Genomic DNA, 20032 nt, shown 5'->3' on the forward strand with positions numbered 1-20032 from the left:
TAAATGAATCACGTTTCTTGACACTTATTTATTTAGTTTTATCGGGCCGTAAACCTTAGGATTCCGATGAAACCTGTGGAAAGTATTATCTGGGAACCCACTGTGCTTCGCTCTCCTACGCTGACCCGAAGTTCACAATACTTAATTGTCCTACTTCCTTTTTTTACCTATGTAACTGAATTACTTTTGTCTATTTTCTAGCTAGAATATTCCAAGATGCTCTCATTATTTGTTTGAATTAATATCATAGTTACATATTGGTAATAAGAACAATAATATTAGCAATCTGGCACTATCTCCTGGAGGTGAGTCAACAGTAACTGTTTTAGACAGCTTGTTGCCAGTATTAGCAATATTGGGATCATACAGATTTCCTCTATTACTTCTGCTAGTAATAGTCCATTATGTCTTCACTTCTAGGTATATAATATTATTTTTTACTAGTATATATGTAGTTGCTCAAAGGATGATACCTTTTAACATCTTATCGCCATGAACACCGTTACGTTATAACCCTTCACCCCGGGTCAGCTCTTTCTTTCTCCTTGTGTGCCCCACACACATGTGATTGGTCTGCACGTGCTTAGCTATTGGCCTAAGTACTCAATACTAATTAGCAATGTAATTACGTATGCATGCTTAAAAAAATAATTATTTCTTGTTCACTTGTCACATGTTAAGCTCGACAAATTGTTTGCTTTCAAACTCTCAAGAAGTGACAATAACGACTACAACAACAAAAAAAAAACAATTTTTCTTTAATGCAGTTTTCTTCTTGATTATTCCTAATAGTAATGTCAATAATAATTCGTCCATTAATTACCAACAGTTCATCCTTTCTAGCGGCACGCGTATGTGCTGGGCAATATTATTGTACCATACCAATATAGACTTCATGGATTTAATATTTTTCCGTCGTTCTCGGGTATCCATCAACAGCTCTTCAAGATTATATGTCACCATTATCATCTCCATCTTCATATTATCTTATTGTAAGCACTAACAGGATTATTCGTTCAGTCTTCATTCATAATATATATATATATATATATATATATATATATATATATTATTCATTGTTCACATACCATTTTCAGTACCGCTACTATTAGTAATAATGATAATAATAATAATGTTTAGCAATGTGGCTCAAGCAGAAAGCATTTCTTATCATTCTATGAATCAGTCAATTCTCATTATTACTATAGTAATATTCCTATAGAGTGATCGATCATCTAATACTCATTTACTCAGACACCAAATTAATCAACCAGTTATCAGGTAAAAATGACACGTCTATGTTGCCAGTTTCTGCCAGTAGTTGCCATATAGTCACAGAATGACTCAGCATGATGACCGCGCGTTCATTAATTAACTACAGAAGTGAAGCATGTATACCATAATGCTCTGCTACCAAATGAGAGAAATCACATACGTGTACCCATTTGCGATAATTACATAGTCCTGCCAGTGTCATCGATCGCGCAACGCCATAGACACGCGAAGTTTCTGCGAAACCCAAGTCGATGACAGAAACAAAACTTTTTGGCTAACCCATGACAGGTAACGTCCACAGAGGATTTTACATAAAGAAGCTTGCTGTTTCAATATAGTATTAGTATTATTAATTACTTTGTATTTCCCAATATTTGCGTTTCCACAGATAAAGCAATGTTTCTTAGGGTTGTTCTTTCTTTTGATGAAAGAAGTGCGCTTAGAAATTCAGCTTATGTTATCCTCTTCTCTGAACGCTCGGAATTGCATATCGAATAATTTTTGGACGAATGAAGTTAGTATAATCATTAGGTCTTTATGTAGGTTACACTAAATTACAGGCATCGAAACGTAAATGTTAAGGGTCGGACAAAAGTCGTTCTTTCATTTGTTTTTATGGGTCTAAACCGACCTTCACAAACACGTATCGGATGCTATACGGTCGCTCTACGGTACAGTACTTATATCAGGCGAATTGCTTGCTTTCAAATGAAAGCGTTCTCACCAATTTGATGTCCTTGAAGAACATCAGATTATCTTACACATAACATCCATGCGCATCCACGCTTACACAATACATCCTTTACTCTTGCAGTTATCGATTGCTAACGTTTACTTCGGGAAGTAAGCGGCGACCTTCAGAGCTGATCAGATACATTTAAATTTCTTTCTTAAATGAAGAAAGTGATAAGTTGACATCTCTAATATCGGATGCTGAAGACGCGCTTTCAAGGGATCACACGATAGTCGAAGCTGGATGCGGCTCGCCTAACTTGTGACGGGTCCGTCGGGAACCATTGTTATGGTATGGGCTGCACACTATTGCCGGTGCTCTTTGTTGTTATTATCTAGTTGAGCGTCGAATCCACATCCGCGAAAGCCGAAGCTCCTAGTCCACTCTGAGCCATGAGCTTGATGAGCCGTTTACAATGGTTCAGTGACGTTTCAAGAGGCGGTGGTCTTTTGTCACCCAGCAACTCTGAAAGTGTTGAAAAAAGATAAGAATTTTTTGCTTTAAGTTTTGCTTTTTCGCGACCACACGAATAGAATAAAGGAGACTATTTATGAAACATAACTCACAAAAAACACGCACTATTCGTATGCGAACGGCTATATATAAAATTCCTATGAAATTCGAGTGAGCTAGCCTTAATTCCAAATTAAGGCTATTTATTGTTGAGCTTTCGCAATCTATATAAAAAATAAGAGACGAACGGACCGACTGCTTTTAGTTCGTAAGCAGTATTTACTAAACTTATATTCGCAAAAGGATATTACGGGGTTACCCCATTGGGAAAAGTTTATTAGCACCAGTACAATCCTTAACTAACCGAGAATTGCACTGTTAAGCACGGCTGACACAGGCTCTCTCTCCGAGGGACATAGAAGGTATGCAACAGGACTCTGCGTAGGATCCGAGTAGGCCAAAAGGGCGCACGCGTCCTAAAATAAGTAAGTTTGCAAGTTTTATGTTTAGCTTTCCTTAATATTTAACTAATTACTTGACAACAAAATCCTCTTTTTGTACATATAAATGAATAGATATAAGTACACACCAGTAGTAGACCAAATTTGCAAATGATATATATGAGTAGTCATTTGTACTGCTTTTTGGTTTTTGTTTCAAAGAATTCCGACGGCGGTTACTTACAAATAGCATTTGCTTGTATTTTCCATCAGGATCCTTGAGAGACTTCTCTAACTCGTAGAGCTCCTTGCCAAATTCGATAATCTTCTCAAGTGTCACCGGCGGGCGGGTGTCAGAATCTCGAAGTGCTGTCGCCGGGAACACGACGGGTAGTGCCGAAGCGTACCGCGGGTTCTCCTCGATATCCATTCGTTCAGCGCCTTCTTCGAGGTCGAGGGCATCGCCTGAATTCTGATTTCGATTATCCCGTCCATTCTCACTAAGGTCAGCGACCATTTCCACAAACTGCCGACACATCAGTTGGAACCTCAGGCATGGTTTGCGTGAGTCCAGCAGACCTGGATACAGCTGACGTGTCATATTGATCGCTTCTTCGATTCGGCCGGCGAGCACCAATTGCCGCACACCTGTCCCGAGAAACAATCAGAAACAAATAGATATACTTACACACATACAGTGCGCAGATGGTAGCGTACTATGGACATCGTAAACTATTATATTGATATAAACAATTAAATCAAATGTTTATAGAAATCGACTTGACTGAGGCTCAAGGTTCTACGCACAGCATCCTAGAAGTAATATTAAATTATTAGGAAACGTGTCTGTTTGATGCTAGTTTTTCAATAATTTTCTAGCGTTATATCTTTTCGGTGGTGCTGGAGTATGTTCACTTACGCTGTCGGTTACGTATGGATTCGAGGGGCTCGTCAATAGTCTGGTCCGTGGCCTTTGCGAATGATTCAGCCGTGGATAAATAGCCATGGTGCATTAAAAACGAAAGTACTAAACTATGAAGAGTAGTCTGGAACTCGCCTTGACTGTCAGCCACAGGAAACGTCTCGATTTGGACCCTTGTACGAGCACGAGCTTCCTGTTAATTATAAGCGCGAAATATCAACAGATAAGTTGAGTTTGCCTAGAAAAAAAAGCTAACAAAAATGAGGTTTCCACGACAGTAGCATATTAAAAATAAACAATTAGGCACCAATAATCTTTGATTTTTCCTGTTATAGAGTATTTTTTATTAAGCACGATAATGCTTACAATAGTGACTAATATTTCATCAATTTCCTATTCAAGTCATAGAGAGACATCATTACTATAGATTCGAACATTTATAAGCATCATACTTCGATTGTACAATCTACTGATACACAAATCCCAGACAATGAAATATCGATACCATATGAGGCGATTCTAACTGCTAATTTTTGTGCTTAATGCGTTCTTTGTGTACCTACTTACATGTATCACGCTCTCAATATCAAATACGAATGGTAGTTGTCCGAAGTTTGCATCGATCACTTCGCCTGGCGTCTGCAATCCAACCGTCGGATAGAGGTTTGCCGGTAGGTTCTGGAAGGCTACACCAAGGTTCACGCCGTTCTTCGTATAAAAGCAGGTATTGTCGAGCAAGTTCACGCCACAACCGATTACATCGCCGGTTGAAAAAGTTGGTCCATACGGCTGACCCGTTCCAGATGAACAGAACGAATGGCCATCGTCGCCATGATACCCGTACGATTGCTTGTCCCAGCCCGGCAGACGATTCATATTTACGCCGTGGGCCGACAGGCCAACTCCCATATAGCTGATATTTGATGCATATTTGGTAGGACAAAGGCATGGCGCACAGAACGAAAGTGAGTTAGCAGCGAGGAACCCCCAAAAGAAAAACAGGATCAAAGAAGAAATCAAGCAATATGTGTGAAAAAGAAGAAAAGGAGTTCAGAATTTAAAGGGAAAGCCAGATTTTACGCGGAATGAATGTCCAGTATTCAAATGTCGGCGACATGAAAACGCCAGAAAAAAGGAAGCATAATTGAGGGGGAAGAAAAAGAAGGCAGGAAAAAGTTAAATCGAATACGACACACGACAGGGAGCAGTGTAACAAAGAGCAAACAGAAGAAGACTACGATTTCAGATTATACGTATTGCATGGCCTACCATTTTAGACTAAATATAAGACACAGCTTACGATAAGTACATTTTAAGACTATATGTTTCGCAAAATTCTTGGGTAAGCGAACCCTTAATTAGTTTCAGATAGCGAATCAAGATTATTTTGTTCAGAACAATACGTATTTTTACCTTCCGTTGCAGTCAATAAAAAGACTACGTAACTAATTTCTTTTTCTTTTGTTAATAAGAATATGTACTATTCATTTTTTGCTTAACTCTTACTTTTGATATGCTGAGACCAATTACATTTTTTTACCCGAAGCTTTTGATTGAGATAGCGATTTTGTTGTTTATTTACACATTTAAGGCTCGGATTGCTGCAAACGTTTTTTTTAAATGTATACAATATTCTATTTATATATTTCATGCTGTATATGCTTCAGGCACCGTATAAAAAAATTCTTTTATAAAAAACAACGTACATCCTAGTCGGTTTCAACGGGAAACCTCTACATTTCTCATGAAAAGTACGTTACACATCCACCTATTTCTTGGCTTCAATGTTTTGTTGTGTGAGAACTAATAGGCTCACGCTTCTCCTCATCCCACTCTCTTATAACAAACAATAAAGAAGCAAACATGAGAAATAAAAGCGAAATAATCCCATTGGCATTTAGGTAGTCTGCTATAAAATATTTAATCTTTCAGAGCAAACGAAAAAAACAAGAAACATCAGGTAAGAACTTTTTTCATATTATTTGTGTTTTGCAATCGGCCAGGAAAACCTGTAGACAAAGGTTCAAGAGGCAATAGATCGTTCTTGAGTAAAAAAATAGACAAGCCAGAATCAGAACTAATTTTTTCAAAGCTATCCCGACACCACAAAAATTAGCTTGACCTACACCGAATCGCTGATAAGGCAAAACGCGTTGAAAACACAAAGCGTATGTGTTTGAAAATCAAGAAAAAGGGAGGTCACATAGCGAAAAAATTATTTGAAAAATTGTTTGGAATAATAAAGAACAAGAGGTGAACGGCTGGCGCGAAGGACAGTTATGTGAAAAGAAACAATGAAATGATAGAGAAACATTAAGGGAAAGAGGAAAAGTTCAAAAAAACAGACGAAAGAAATCATTCGAAAAAATGCATGTAAAAAGGGAAAAGAAACCGAACCACACATCGGATTCAACAACAACAACAACAACAACGTGACACGCGTGATTAAGGCCGTAACTTCCTATTTCCATGTTTTGTTCAGTGGGCCTGAATTTTGAGTAAATTGTAACTCTTCATTAGTCCAGTAAACCGATGATGCACTGCATGTACACGATATGTATAGGTGACCGAATATTAGTAGCACGAAGCTGACTAGTGCTAGCTAAAACGCGGGTTAAAACTGATCAGCATATAAAAACACATCCATATAAGTCCTTAATTAGAAAAGAACGTACCCGTCGCGACCTTTGGAAACGATCTTGACCTCGAAATAGTAAATACCACAGGCAGCCGGTATTGGGTGCGTTGCACGGACACTCGCTGCGTCTTTGTGATTTTTCCCAGTACCTGCAAAAAACAACCAGGGCGAAGAATAGGTGAGTCAGGATATTTTACTTAGTGTCACGTGCAATAAAAGTGTTGACAGTATTCGAATCATCTTGACATTATCTTTCATACTATTATTAATTTTAGCGCTGCGTCATGATCATACCGCGGTCCACTCTTTTCTAAATCATACTTTCAATCACGAGAGCTGCACAATGGGTCATCTGGGCATATTTGGCATATCATATTCAGCCCTTAATTATTACCTGGACTATAAGTAACTCAATCAAATATTTTTTTCTTTGAACTTACACGACGGTTTATGTAATTAAAAACTTTGCCTAATGCAGAGCTGTGTATCGTGTTTATTTCTATAGTTATCGGTAGGTGGCGGACAATACGATCAGGTAATCTTGACTCCTCTTCTTGTAAAGTGTACTAAATTCGTCAGCCATCTCGACGTATTGTTGTTTGAAACCTCGGCACAATTTTCGAAGACACTAATAACGCTGAACTCAGCGCATATTTACGTCATTAAAAATTAAACAAAGTACGAAGATCACAGCATGGTGGCGTTTATTCCTACTAATACCATCGAAGATGAATAGGTGCGCTAAGAACCTATTATCAACCAACTATTTCATTAAGTGTGGAAATACTACTTTATGAGAGAATCGTAACATAAACACGAGCGCCGTTGCAAAGGAGAAGATAAAATTGTTTGCTTACGCCTTGAATGCTTTTCTACTGCTGAGCGTGAATTTAACATTCTATCAAAGATATTGGTGGATTGCCGTTTGACATATTGATATACCCCCGCAAATATATATTTAAAAAAGGTATCCTGATTTGCACAAATACTTTATATGTTGTTGTATTTGGTAATGTTTTCACAGAATTATTTAGCATGTGTGCTGAACTTGTACATGCTAGATACACTCAAAAATGGGACATCCAAACCATTGTGGCTATTGTGGTAATATAACAAGGTCGCATATTTCGTATTATCAAATGACAGAACGACCACATTCAGTTGGCGCATTTGTTCATGCACGCTACCGCGTGTGTATAAACTTAGTATCTTCCATTTCGGAATGAAAATTCTACTGGCGATGTTTAGTAACAACCACAAAATTTTCATCAGAGTTTCATCAAATTAATAGCGCATAATTGATTCACATTGCACATCTACATCACGGCTGTTATATCGTAAGTCATTATTTTTCCGGTTTTGAATAATTTCCACAGTCATTTTATTCTCATTGCACTTTCATATGTTCTGTGTCGTCCTCTTTCCATTGTTGTGGTCTCACCTTTATAATGAACTCGTAGATTATGGAGGGACAGACCAATATAGGTGAATTTATCTTTGGGGCTCCACTGGCGAGGAAGCGGTGTTTCACTTTCGTCGACAGCAGGGTAAAGGAGGCGAAGACGTTCATCTCCTCCTTTTAATGCCTCAAACATTTCGGCAGTTTGGTGGGCTGTCGGATTTTCCATCTTGCTTATTGCAGTGTCGATTGTACCTGTGATGCCTGTTGTTGCTGCTGCTGCTGTTGTTGTTGTTGTTGTGGTCGTTGTGACAACAACTGCTACAGTTGAATCAGTAACGGCGGATGTAGCAGGAGCAGCAACGTCAAAGGAAGCGTTGGCAAAGGCGAAGGTAGCGGCAAAGTTCGTACTCGAACTTACAAAAGCAGCAGGAACTCCTTCACTAGTAGTAACGAAGTCGCTTCCTGCCTGATGATAACTCGAAGACTCAATCTCGACTAGTGAAGATGCAGGGTCACGGTTCTCATCAACATCAACGACGACAGCAGCTGGAGAAGGAGCCGAACTTGTTGTATCGGTAACGATCGCGTTGGTCGTGCTGCTGGTAACGGCTACAACAGTCGAGGTGGTGCTAACAACGCCAAGTACAACATTGGCGACTTCGGCAGCAGCCTCAGCCTCAACAACCGCGACAGCAGGGTGTATGTTGTCAACACCACTTCTTCCTACGGCAGCTGACGTAGGTTCGGTGGTCGCGTCTCTTGTTGTTGACGCTGCTGGCCTACGGTCGGCGCCACAACCACAGATACTATCCGTGGCCCAGGTCGACTCCGATGGCATAGATCACTCAACCACTAAGCACCACGTTTAAGCAACAGTACTTTTTCGATTGTTCTTTTACTAATATAAATGATAATAATGGCTGTGGTGATATGAGTCACAGAATGGTCGCATACACACTCATTGACGCACAGACACAAACAGTGAATCTAGACCTGAAGCGTTAGGTTATGGCTGCTACACGGGCTTGCTATTTTTTGATCAGCTTTCCAGATACTGCCGTCAGGCATGATCAATCCCTGCTGCTCTTATTTTGGCTTAATCACGCGACATCCCACCTAACGAGGTAGTCCAGAGACCGAGAGATGACGATGAAATGGGTCGAACGCAATAGTTTGCCACCCGTTCCTCCGCGAATGCACAGACTCACACGGTAAGCGTCAAAGAGAAGACGATAGACACAGTCCACATTGAAGCCCACGCATCATCAGCTGGATGAGCTCCTCCTTGCGATTGCTGTAACAGAAAGTCACTAAACCATAACAGAACCATAACGTAATGATAGGTTTTTTGGCCGGCACAACACAATTATGCACATTAGGCAGTTTTTATCAATTCGGAACTTCCGTTGTTGTAATTGTTGTTATCTACTTTGGCAACTATCTTTGGCTTAATGGGAACGGATAGCTAATCAATCGCCCTCTAGTCGTGAGGCTAACGATTATTGGCAGCGTGACTTATGTAGCGACAAAACAGTAACATTAAAGTTTATCAGGCAGCCAGTCAGATATTAGCAGTGGAGAGGTCGAATGCTTGTTTTATAGAAATTCACGAAACAAACGCAGTGACGGGAGTCCTGTGAAATGAAGCACGGACAAGAGATCGCCTAATGTGACCCACATATATTAGGTGGTATGTTGACTATCCATTCAGTTACAGGAACACTGCAGATGAAACGGACAACCCCAAAATGGTACAGTTTATGGTGCAGGGGTGAATTTCCCGTTTGTTTTTGTGCAGAACTTGTTTAACGCGGAGAAGATGCGCCGCTCGCTTTGCTCAGCTTTCGTCGTAGTTGTAACCGTCCACTCGCAGGTCAAGGCAAAGAAGGACCCGCGGTCCGTCGCCCAGTTAAGCGCAAAAAAGGTCCAGTTAAACAGCAGGGCTGCTCTACTGCATGATTAACCAATGAACTGAAGTATTAAAAAAGCACACTTACAGAGCTGAGCCACAGACTCACTCGCACAGTTGAGAAGCAGTAGTATTCAATACAGGTACATGACTGTGGCCAGCAAAGTGAGGGGCATCGGCAGCGGCTTTTGCTCGATGTCTACCGCCTAACCCAACAACCCTGCCTGCCTGCCTGATAACCAGAGGAACAGCTGAGTGGCAAGCAGCGGCGAATTACTGCCAGTGCGAACTCTTGGCTGCTGCTGCTGTGAGCCCAACTAGCCTGCTTTCTTTTTATGAATTGGACCCTGGCTTTGCTGTAGTCTCTCTACTACAAGTATGTAGTTTTAGCATGCAGCAGTTATACGAGCAGCAATAGCATCATGCACAGCACAGCGAAGATGACTAGTGACTAGTCTGGCTATGTTGTCGTAGAGCGCTGACTACGCCACTGGGTTGGCGGCCATAGAAGTCTGTTTCGCTCGTGCTATGCTTAGCTAGATTGGTCTGCTAATAGCTGGTAGCTGGGATAGCGTTGGCGGATACCAGCCAAAGACGACTATTTTCATGGCATAAGTTCGTTTACAGGCAGCTGAAATATTCGTGTATCTGGGCATTATGCCAATGCACGGCAGTCTTTCGATGGTAAACAGCAACCTAGCGCCCGCGCGTTTAATCAAAAGCGATAGACGGCGCGTAATTTAACGGAAACATAAAAATCATATTACGTTGTGGTATAGCGAAGTATCGAAAAAAAAAACGAAAACGTTCACACAAACGCATGGCAAAACCGTAAGCGATACGTCATGCCAAAGAAGTGATAAGAGAAACAGTTACAGTAATGGAGTAGTATTATGCTGGGATCAACTATGTGAATACAACGTTATTTCTAGTTTTAAAGGCTGGTGACTCGTGGTTAAAAAGGTTTATAGAAAAAAAACAAGAAAGAAGTTGCAAGATATTCAAGTGGCATATTCAACGTGGTGTTTGCCATACAGCAGACAGACAGGACAAGCCCAGATTTAGACGTAGGATTGAGTCGAGCTTAGTAATTATTATTGGTATTATTATTACCTTGTTAAAGCTTTTACTAAGTAGATCATTGAAAGATGACGCTTAGTAATATGAACTGCCTGCGACAATTACTATATTAGTAAAGAACGATAATATAAGTAATATTACAATGCTAGTATCTATTTATATATTCGTTATTTTGATAAAAATGTTTACACTTGATGAACGATGAGAATTGAAGAGAGAGAGACAGCCGGACTTATATCAAGGTGATGTCAAAGAGACATCATCGGCAGGACCAATTGCCTTTGCTGCATAAAAAAGCTACAGACGGCAAATTCCCGAGGATTTTGCAGTAAAATGCCAACACCAAAATGAAAAGGGCCTGCAAAAGGGCAAAGAGACAAAAATATTACCAACAAAATAACAGAAGCATTTAAATAATAGCAGACGGAAATATAGGGTATTGCCTTTACCTAGACATTTTACTCCCTTTCCGCCGATTATTATATCCCTTACCTATTTACGATAGGTAAGTGGTCATCATAAAAGCGTTGTGGAAAGTTTACCGACGGTAAAAGGCAATCATTTTTATGTCTTAGCGAATACATTTTCGACAATTAATTTAGTAGAAATTATACTACGCTCAACACAAAGTCATTTTGTAGCGCTGGAATAATTTTTCATTGGCGACAGGAATTACTCTCCTGGTCGTATCTAACTCCTTTGCGTGTTCGCATTCACTATTAATATAACATTTGAGCCCACCTTTTTTCCACTTTGAGTTTTTTTAATAATTATTCGTTTTTTTGAATTGTAGTCAACACTCACCATCGCGCTATGCAGCCACGACTAAAAGAAGTGCCGTTAAGCGTTCACAAGCTTATCGTTAAATGAATAAGCTATGATGCTGGTCAATAGAAAGCACAGTAATTAGGCGGCAATTTATCAAACGAACATTTTGAAGGAACACGGAAAATTTCATATGAGATTATTGCTTATTCGGTTTATTTCCTGTCAAGTGCATATATCGATATTGCGTGCACTGGGTTGTGACGCAAGCTACGTACCAAACCACGTAAATGTTTTATAGATACAAGACAGGCATCAGTTTCACTCAGGGAGTACTACTGAACACATTTGATTCAGGATGAGATGGAACTTTTGAAACAAAGGTATCAAAATGACTACTAACTGACCCCTTGCTGCTTTGCCCGATAGTGATATAAATAACCGTATCGAAGTTTTTGTAAAGATCAACACTTGTTGTTGTTTGTGATCAACATACATGTTTTTCTGCGATAGCCTTATCATTTGTGGCGCAACAGAGAATTACGTTAGGAAATTGAAAATACTATTCGAAACGTGATAGTACGATTGGCTGACGTTTAGAGTTATTAGTGTTTAGAAATCATTTTAAAAAATCACTCAGTTTACATGGGAAAAGCTTGCGCGTCTTGCTAATACTGCCATCGAAAAAAATAATATTATGTAGGCAATTAGTTGTTACGTTTTTCGTTTCATAACGATATAACAGACTTCTTAAATTCTGATATAGATATCTCGAAAAATAATTTGCCAACAATTTTTAAACGCATTAGTTGCTTCAGTGATATTTTTCCAAGTGGTATATTTTTTTAATGATTTTGGCTGTAATCCCGCTTTACCTCAGGTGGGATGGGGGTGGAATAAGGTAAAGGGGAGTCTTTGGCACTTATGCCATTCGACAGAAATCTCCATTTCAAGCAAAGTATATTCCTATAATTTTACCGCCAAGCTATTTTTTTTTTAAATAATTCTGGACTTTCTGGCATTGTTGAATACTATTATTTTTAGGTGTATTTTTTACGTGAATTTCAAATGAAAAGCTATAGTAACTCATATAGAAATGCTCCTCCATTTTCTATTTGTGGTTATTTTTCAGACATTTCTTAATGGACCACCTTCTGGTTACTGTGTAAGTGTGAGGGAAACACTGTGATTTTCACAACTTCTTTAGGGGAAATCTAATTTACATTTTCAATGCAAAATTAAATCGGATTCATTTAGATACGAAGCCGTTGCCAAGTTATATGCCAAGATATTTTCGAAATTCGTTAAGAATTCATGCATATTCCCCCAGAGGATATTATAGTGCGGTAACTTGGCCTGTAAACAGTCGACAACAAATGAGAGATTGAAAAATCTGTTTCTAAATGTCAGTACATTTAAAGGTTTACAGGTTAAAGTTGCTTCAAAGAGCCGTAACAAAAATATAGCTTGTGAGTACTATGATAAAACAGAGGTAAAATTAATTGAAAAATATCAACTAAATAAAAAAAAAATTAAATAATTCAATTTTTCCAAGAGTAATAACGGTTTTTTATTTGACAAAAAGAGCGATGTTCTGCTCGCAATCCATTGTAACTTAATCTCGTCACATCTCTCAAGTATTCTACTATAGTATGACAGCTTTACGGTATAAAGATTTTCCATTCCGCAAGTAGTATCAGTCGATTTTTGAAGAAACTGAAGTGATTAACCACAAACATAGTGAGCAGTCGAGTTGATTTAGCCTCGATAAGCAAGTTCTAAATGTCAGTATGATAGTTAAAATATTGATTGTACGCAAATTGATCACTAATATGTAACATTGATTAGAAGCACCAAAAGTAAAATTTTGGCAAAAACATAAATAGTAGTTGCTATTATAAAAAAATATAGACAAAAGTTTGAAAAGGTCTCAGTAGGACGTTCTATTTTTCTTATTTCATTTTCGTGTCGAGATCGGTAGTTCTAATTATTTACTTATCGAATAATAAAGAAAAGAAACAGATCATGCAACGCGTGCCGATGGATAAAGTGGAAAATTGGATAGGAGCACGAAGATAGCTACGGCGGCATCGACCGCTCGTAAAGTATGTCTACCGATGATTCGTAACTTCTAACCGACAGACTTCATTGAATCTACCGAAAACGCCAACAATCAGGAGCGCCAAGGAACGGCTCGCTGCCATAGTTCTGCCCTATTGTTTTGCTCCCAATGGACCTCACTCACTTGTCAGCCCTAGCCATTACCGTTGTTTGTCGTCTGTCGACTTTATTTTTCGCTTGCTTCAGCACCACCGTATCATCATCGTTCTCTAAAACGAATCATCGCGCCGTTGTTCCAATAATCGTTGTTCCCTATAATTGTCCCTTTCTCCTTGTTTGCCGCTGCGCTTTTTAAAATAGCAGGATAGCTTCTTTTGAAAAACGCGTCCGCCGTTATTTCTGTGGCGGCGCCGTTTAGAATCAGCTCGCTCAATGGTCCCATCGTTTCTTTGGGATTACTTTGCCATTATAGGTTTTCCCCCTTTTTAAAATAGATCACGACTTGAAATAATAATAACGTAAACAATTTGCGTTTCGTCATATAGTAAAGAAAGGTTCGTAAAAAACTAGTAGACCCAAACCATCCAGTGCAGTGAGATGGGCAAGCTAAGTTGGAGCGACTTACTTTCACAATAAACATAAACATGAAGGAAGATAAAGTGTACACAAATGATTATCTGCAAATCTATTTCCGATTCTAATTAAATGCTAGTACTTCGTTGCCATAAATGCGCTAGATATATATGTAATTTTGACGTCGATACATATTTCTACTACGCCAGTTTGAAACTTTTAGACAAATCGAACTAAATGTATTTATATATATGTCGGTCAAACACTCAAAATATTCACTTCACTGTAGAAAGAAGTACAATTCTAGCCACGAGGATGAATTCGAAACAGCGATCTTACAGACACCAGTTTCATATCACCAAAAAAAACACTAAGCTCACAAGGCCCGATGGGCCGATTTTTGCGCCGTTCCGCACGGAGTCATCGAAAAGTCAATCAATTACAACGGTAAAAAAGAGGTCCGAGCTTTCACGCAAGCCTATATCCTCTTCAAAACGCGTGCAAATAGGACCGAGTGTATTTTCTTAAGACACTCTGGATTATTAATAAATCATCATTTGATTCATGTTTTTATCTCACCTTAAGTTGGCACGCAAGATTTATTAATAACATTAATAGTAATAAACAAATCAAAGGCGCTCGTAAGTGCCTTCACGACACAAGTCAACCGAAGTTGTTAACTTGTACCACTTGCAGAGCTTCAACTACAAAAGCAATAAATTTAAGTGTAACTGATTTAACCCGATCCAAAAAATATAAATAAAAACACGCTTGTTTATTGAGCACGTCTTTATTATTATTTATAATAAATTATTTCATTTCAGTTCCAAAAAGCTCGATATTCGAGGGTGTGACGAATTTTCGCGTGACCGCTATAATCGAAGGCACGTAGTTTCTGCTGAGTCACACACGCACACAAAAACAGCATCGAAAATACAGTTTGTACAATTAGAATTAGTTTGACAATTAGACTTCCTGTTCGTTAATTCGCTCCAGGATATGTATGTATAGATAAAATCTGTAAAGAAGTTCACGAAATATTTCTTGTTTAGGCATAATTTTCCATTGCTCATCAGTACCTAGACTGGCAGTTCTTCAATCTGCAGGCGACAGCTGTGCCTGCTAGCTCTTCATAGGGTAAATTTCATATTTGTCTGGACATCGCAAAGCCCTCTTTTTTATCAACTAAGTTACCGATTCGAGTAATTGGTGCCTTCGACAATAATTCAAACACAGCATCTTTCGATGAACCTGTTGTTTACAAACAAAACGTCTGCAGGCTATATATTGGATAATGCTATTTTAAGCGCGCACTACGATTACCATAACGAACGGAGGACAACATTTGGAAGACGAGAAAAAAAACAACGCAAGAATGATCTTTATTGTGAGTCACTAGAAAGAAGTTTTCCAATAACTACGATCTACCTGAGCGGCGCTCTGTGCATACTTTAGAAAGCGTTTCGGGCTCATACTGTAATTTCACAGCTACGTCGCTTGCGAGAACTGCTTGTACAATGAATCAATTTTGAGTCTGCATATATGTTTAGAATATATCATAACAATAATAAATTCTTGCTGTCACTAGCAAAGCTGCTGAGTCATTGGTCGATCGATCACGGACCGGCCAGGGTATCGACCGGGTAATAATGCACAAAAATACATTTGGACATCAAGCGCTCGGAGAACCACCCCGCAAGCACAATAATAATAATAGTAATAATAATATTTACATAGAACAAACGAGTTTGGATGTCCCAGCAGCGCGAAGTCAACCAACAGCTAACAGGACATCACGTTATTTTAAGCTCATGTAGTAGTAGTACATTCATGAATATCTGGCGGGTCTTCACATGTTTCATATGTCTATATTCTCATCTTTCTATAACAATGAATCGGCTTGGTCTACCTCAGAGTTTCGTCAGGCAAAGGATGGCCGTCCCAGTAGAATAGTGCCTCTCTCACTCCTTTCTACTGCTGCCATCTGCCGTGTACCATTCGCACATTATCTTGGTATAGTCTTGTTTGTTTTTTTTTTTTTTTTTTTTTTTCGATGAGCAAATAATCTAAGGATTGCTTTGAATTAAACTACAATCATATGATATTCTGATAAATTCTGTTTTCCTTATGATCTTTTTCGCATTCGTTCCAGTCGTTGTTAACGAACACAAAGAGATGCGGGTGTTCAACTTTTTCGAAGCAGAAAAAACGTCATCTGTGTATCTCGTCTGCTATGTTCTTAAATACACTGCATAACGAAGATAAGCGAACATTGTTTTGTTATCGGCATGTATTTTTCAAAAACCTTTCAAGAACCAGCCCTTCGTTAAAGAAGCTGTCTTTTTGACAGTTCTTTTCTGTTTCACGCTCATGCGATCGCTAAGACAGTTGTTAATTACAACTATTTGAATCATTGTGATTACACTAAGTTACGTGTACGTTAGAATTACCATTATAATAAGTTTCGTTATGTCTATTCCTTTATTTTTCTTGCCCGAAGATACTTGCAGTAGGCATTGCATACATCTGAGCCTACAATTAGGCCTGTTTTTGTTGACATGATCGATGCCGAGTTGTTGGGATCTGTTTGTCGAGCTTGCTATTTTTGACGCTAATCATGGTTTTATCACAGATGAGTGACTAAGTGACCAAGTGGTGTGTGAAGAAAACTGCTGACGTTTATTGAAGACGCGCCGCTGCTGACGTATCGATGTCGCTTTTTATAGCATACTATTGAAGCTGAACGAAAATATTACAGATGCGTGAAGATGAAACTGCATTGATGGACGTACGTAATGGAGTCTAAAAATGAATTACCGTTATGTATTTTGTGATGTAATAATTGTGCATCATTAAGAAATGGCGAGTTCCGATTACTGAGCTCTATCTTGATAGATATATATATATATATGAACATCAAAAATTGATCAGTCATATGCCGTGTCAACACTGCTGAGCAAACTGGAATGAACGATCTATGGCAAAGTCGGTTTGACGTATTTATCGACCAGTTCGCGTTTCGTTGAACAATGTATCGCCAATCATTTCGATGTTGATCCCTAAAAGCCAGAACTGTTTTCTTTGAAAGAAGTCGCGTCAATTATAATGCCTTTCAGTCAATATCTTGTTAACCTTCTGTAACGCCGCATGGTGTCTTTGCATTCAATCAACGCCCCGAGTTACTCGAACGGAAAGCGGAACGAGGAAAAAGTCATCTGGGGTCCACCTATGTACATACGCAAATCTGTACACAAAAAATACTATTAATTCTTTGTCACTCGAAAAATTCCTCAACTGGACATCATTATTAGCTAGAGTCGATAGAGGTTTGCCGCGGGCATGTTTTAGCGGTGTCTCAAATGGCCCTGACAAGGTTGGAAGGCCAAACACGACCCATTATCCCAATGCTTAACCTCTACTTCAGATCATTCCACGGTCTACATCAGTAAAAGGTTTGAAGATCGATACATTTGCGGATTGATAGATAATTAATAATGACGTGCTACTGACCTTGACCGTCGCAAGTAAAGCCTCTTTGCTCGTTCTGCTCCTATTAACAGACATATCTTATTGCCATTGTTCACCTTAGAGAATTATTAGTTACTCAGCCAATCGATAGATCGCTATCCTCGAGATAAGATTAAAGTAGGTAGCACTTATCGATCAATTTCCAAACAGCGTTAGTCAATATGTTAATGTGCGTGTTTCTATTCTCTGATGTTTCTCGGTATATCCACTGCAACTATGAATGGATGAAAATGTTAAAATTCTAGATCGACCCGGCTATAATGATTCTGTTGCTGAGTGCTTGTTCCTTTGGGAATTAAATCAATCAGGCGGTAATTGTTTGCAAAGAGGATCGATCGGCAGATATTTAGTCACTCATTGATAGCACTCGTAGCCAATTAAACTAAATTAACTCACAGATGCCACTTTACCCATCATTGTTGCTGTCAGCGTCACTGCGACCCCCTTTTGGCAGTCAATCTCTAACGGCTGTCTCAATAATCTCTTATAACGAGGCAGAACTGTGTCTGTCAGAGCTATCAGCGGACGTGTGTTTGAGTGTGTCTGTCGTATCTGTATATCAAATATAAAACTATGCAATGAGAGACACCCGACAGATAATTTAGGCATGGCTATTTGGATACTGCCTATTCTAACAAGGTACTATATGGCAAGATAGTCAGGGACTACTCTAGGTGTCTCCTTCCGATTCATATATTACATACGTATATCGTACATACCGAATACGCTATGGAAATCGAGGAGGATAAAAAGTGAGGCGATAGGTGTCCTAACTTCATCGTAAGTCTGCATCGATCAAGAAACACTCGTCAAAAAGAAGTATACTTATATATGTGTAACTTTAGCAATCAACGTAACCTGACTTTTGTATATGCTGCTATATATAGTACAGGTGTCTAGCTGCAATCTATTGCTAGATATTCTCTAGAAATATCATCGTTTATTGGTAGTTTCTCAAGACAATGATAGCGGTAGCCAATAACAAGACGTCGACAAGGCTTGGATTCGTGCGTGATGGGCTGGAGTTTGGATCTGAAGGATCGGTGGTGACCGGCACTGATGCGTTGAAGTTGCTTCGCATTACGGCCACATTAGTCTCTTGTTCGTGATCAGCTTCGGTATCGTCGTCAGGACCTGCGCCCGAGCCTGAAGACGAAGCGTCCGTTGGAAAAAATGTTAGTCTCGTGTCTGAATAGACGATGCACTGCCCAGGGTGAGGTGTTTAATGGGGTCGATGTATATCATAGTATATTCGATTAACCACAATAAAATACCTGGTAATACGATGATCTGACAATAAATCTCAATCACAGATTTTGAGCATTACTTATTAGGGACCATAACATCGTTTTCTTTAAGTGAGGGTTGATACCACATTTTCAGAGGACTTCCCCGAAATTCCAACGTCGATCATTAGACCAAATAACGACTTATTATAGTTCAGCGTAAAAAAAAAAAACGTAAGATTCACAGAGTTAGAGTCTGAGTTGTCTTTTATGGTAAATGTTAACTTCCTGCCTTAACAGAATTGGTTCTTACCTGATCCTTCAAAGTCTCCACTGCCTTCCAGGTCTCCACTGCCTTCATGGACGCCTCCCTCCTGTTGTCTCGTCTCAATCCCTTGATAGTTGTTGCTCTCTGGACGAATCTTCATGACACCCGCATTAGCTATCTCAGTTGACATGCGCTTCATCTGCGCCGAATACTTATCCAGAGACTGATAGATAGGTGTTTGATGGTCACTGAGACTTACTTCAGAATTTAGCCGCTGCGCGATAATGCCTCGCTCTGCTATACTTTTGCGATAATTTCCCTTTTCAACACCTGTCCAACAGTTCGAGTTTCCGCGAGGAGTACAGAGGAACTCACTAAAAATACCTGGTACAGGTAAAACGCAAGAAGGATAAATCATATTTGAGAATCGCAATCAAAATAGCAATGTCAATTCGGAACCTGCGCAGTTGGGATTTTGTTTTTGTTGTGCTAGATTTTGTTTACAAAAATTCGTATATAGCTTACATTCATTCCTTGCATACGCACCCAAAAGATCACGAATTTCGCCAAGTTTGACCTGCAACCCAATCGTTAATATCTCGAGTTTTTTCGCAGGCCCCGTGAGTAGATTTGTGGGGCTCGAGCTTTGTTGAATTGTAGATGGCCGCTACAAAGAGTGATGACAAATGTTAAAAAAACAGCAGACATTTTATCGCTTGCATTCACTTCATATAACTGGTATATAGATCTGGTTTGCTA

At 39.2% G+C, this 20032-nt stretch overlaps 2 protein-coding genes and 1 long non-coding RNA gene across 8 annotated transcripts in view; 1 reads left to right on the forward strand and 2 right to left on the reverse strand.

Annotated features, from left to right (window-relative positions):
* Positions 1 to 10291, reverse strand: LOC111261923 (ran-binding protein 9). Of its 2 annotated transcripts, none has more exons than XM_086968898.1 (8): positions 9861 to 10291; positions 7903 to 9173; positions 6499 to 6610; positions 4391 to 4736; positions 3821 to 4016; positions 3146 to 3549; positions 2826 to 2937; positions 1 to 2473 (listed from the first exon to the last, which is right to left on the reverse strand). In XM_086968898.1, the coding sequence occupies exons 2-8, from the start codon at positions 8699 to 8701 to the stop codon at positions 2343 to 2345; spliced, it is 2100 nt and encodes a 699-aa protein (XP_086825024.1). In that variant the 5' UTR covers positions 8702 to 9173; positions 9861 to 10291; the 3' UTR covers positions 1 to 2342. The 2 variants fall into 2 exon arrangements, with proteins under 2 accessions (XP_086825024.1, XP_086825023.1); XM_086968897.1 differs by having other exon boundaries at positions 9542 to 10291.
* Positions 10292 to 11375: 1084 nt separating this feature from the next.
* On the forward strand, positions 11376 to 17537 carry LOC147753258 (uncharacterized). Of its 2 annotated transcripts, XR_015311744.1 has the most exons (3): positions 11376 to 12000; positions 12750 to 12782; positions 13629 to 17537. It is a non-coding gene; the product is annotated as an uncharacterized LOC147753258 (long non-coding RNA). The 2 variants fall into 2 exon arrangements; XR_015311743.1 differs by having other exon boundaries at positions 12750 to 17537.
* Positions 15023 to 20032, reverse strand: part of dally (division abnormally delayed protein) — a 70028-nt gene continuing 65018 nt past the window's right edge. For 2 of the 4 annotated variants that reach the window (XM_022835813.2, XM_022835812.2), the window contains exons 6-8: positions 19820 to 19940; positions 19319 to 19657; positions 15023 to 18925 (exon numbers count right to left, since the gene is read on the reverse strand). In XM_022835813.2, coding sequence (XP_022691548.1) covers positions 18720 to 18925; positions 19319 to 19657; positions 19820 to 19940 — 666 coding nt within the window. In that variant the 3' untranslated portion in view covers positions 15023 to 18719. The remainder of the gene's footprint in view (positions 18926 to 19318; positions 19658 to 19819; positions 19941 to 20032) is intronic. The other 2 variants (XR_015311742.1, XM_022835814.2) reach the window with 2 other exon arrangements.

Source organism: Varroa jacobsoni, unplaced genomic scaffold (genome assembly GCF_002532875.2).
Source record: "Varroa jacobsoni isolate VJ856 unplaced genomic scaffold, vjacob_1.0 scaffold_616, whole genome shotgun sequence".
NCBI lineage: Eukaryota > Metazoa > Arthropoda > Arachnida > Mesostigmata > Varroidae > Varroa > Varroa jacobsoni.

Coding starts and splice junctions, on each gene's coding strand:
- LOC111261923 (XM_086968898.1), bottom strand. CDS start 8,701: ATGCCATCGGAGTCGACCTGGGCCACGGATAGTATCTGTGGTTGTGGC. Junction 6,611..7,902: donor TCTACGAGTTCATTATAAAG/GTGAGACCACAA, acceptor TGTTTTTTGCAG/GTACTGGGAAAAATCACAAA. Junction 2,474..2,825: donor GCTTAACAGTGCAATTCTCG/GTTAGTTAAGGA, acceptor CAACACTTTCAG/AGTTGCTGGGTGACAAAAGA.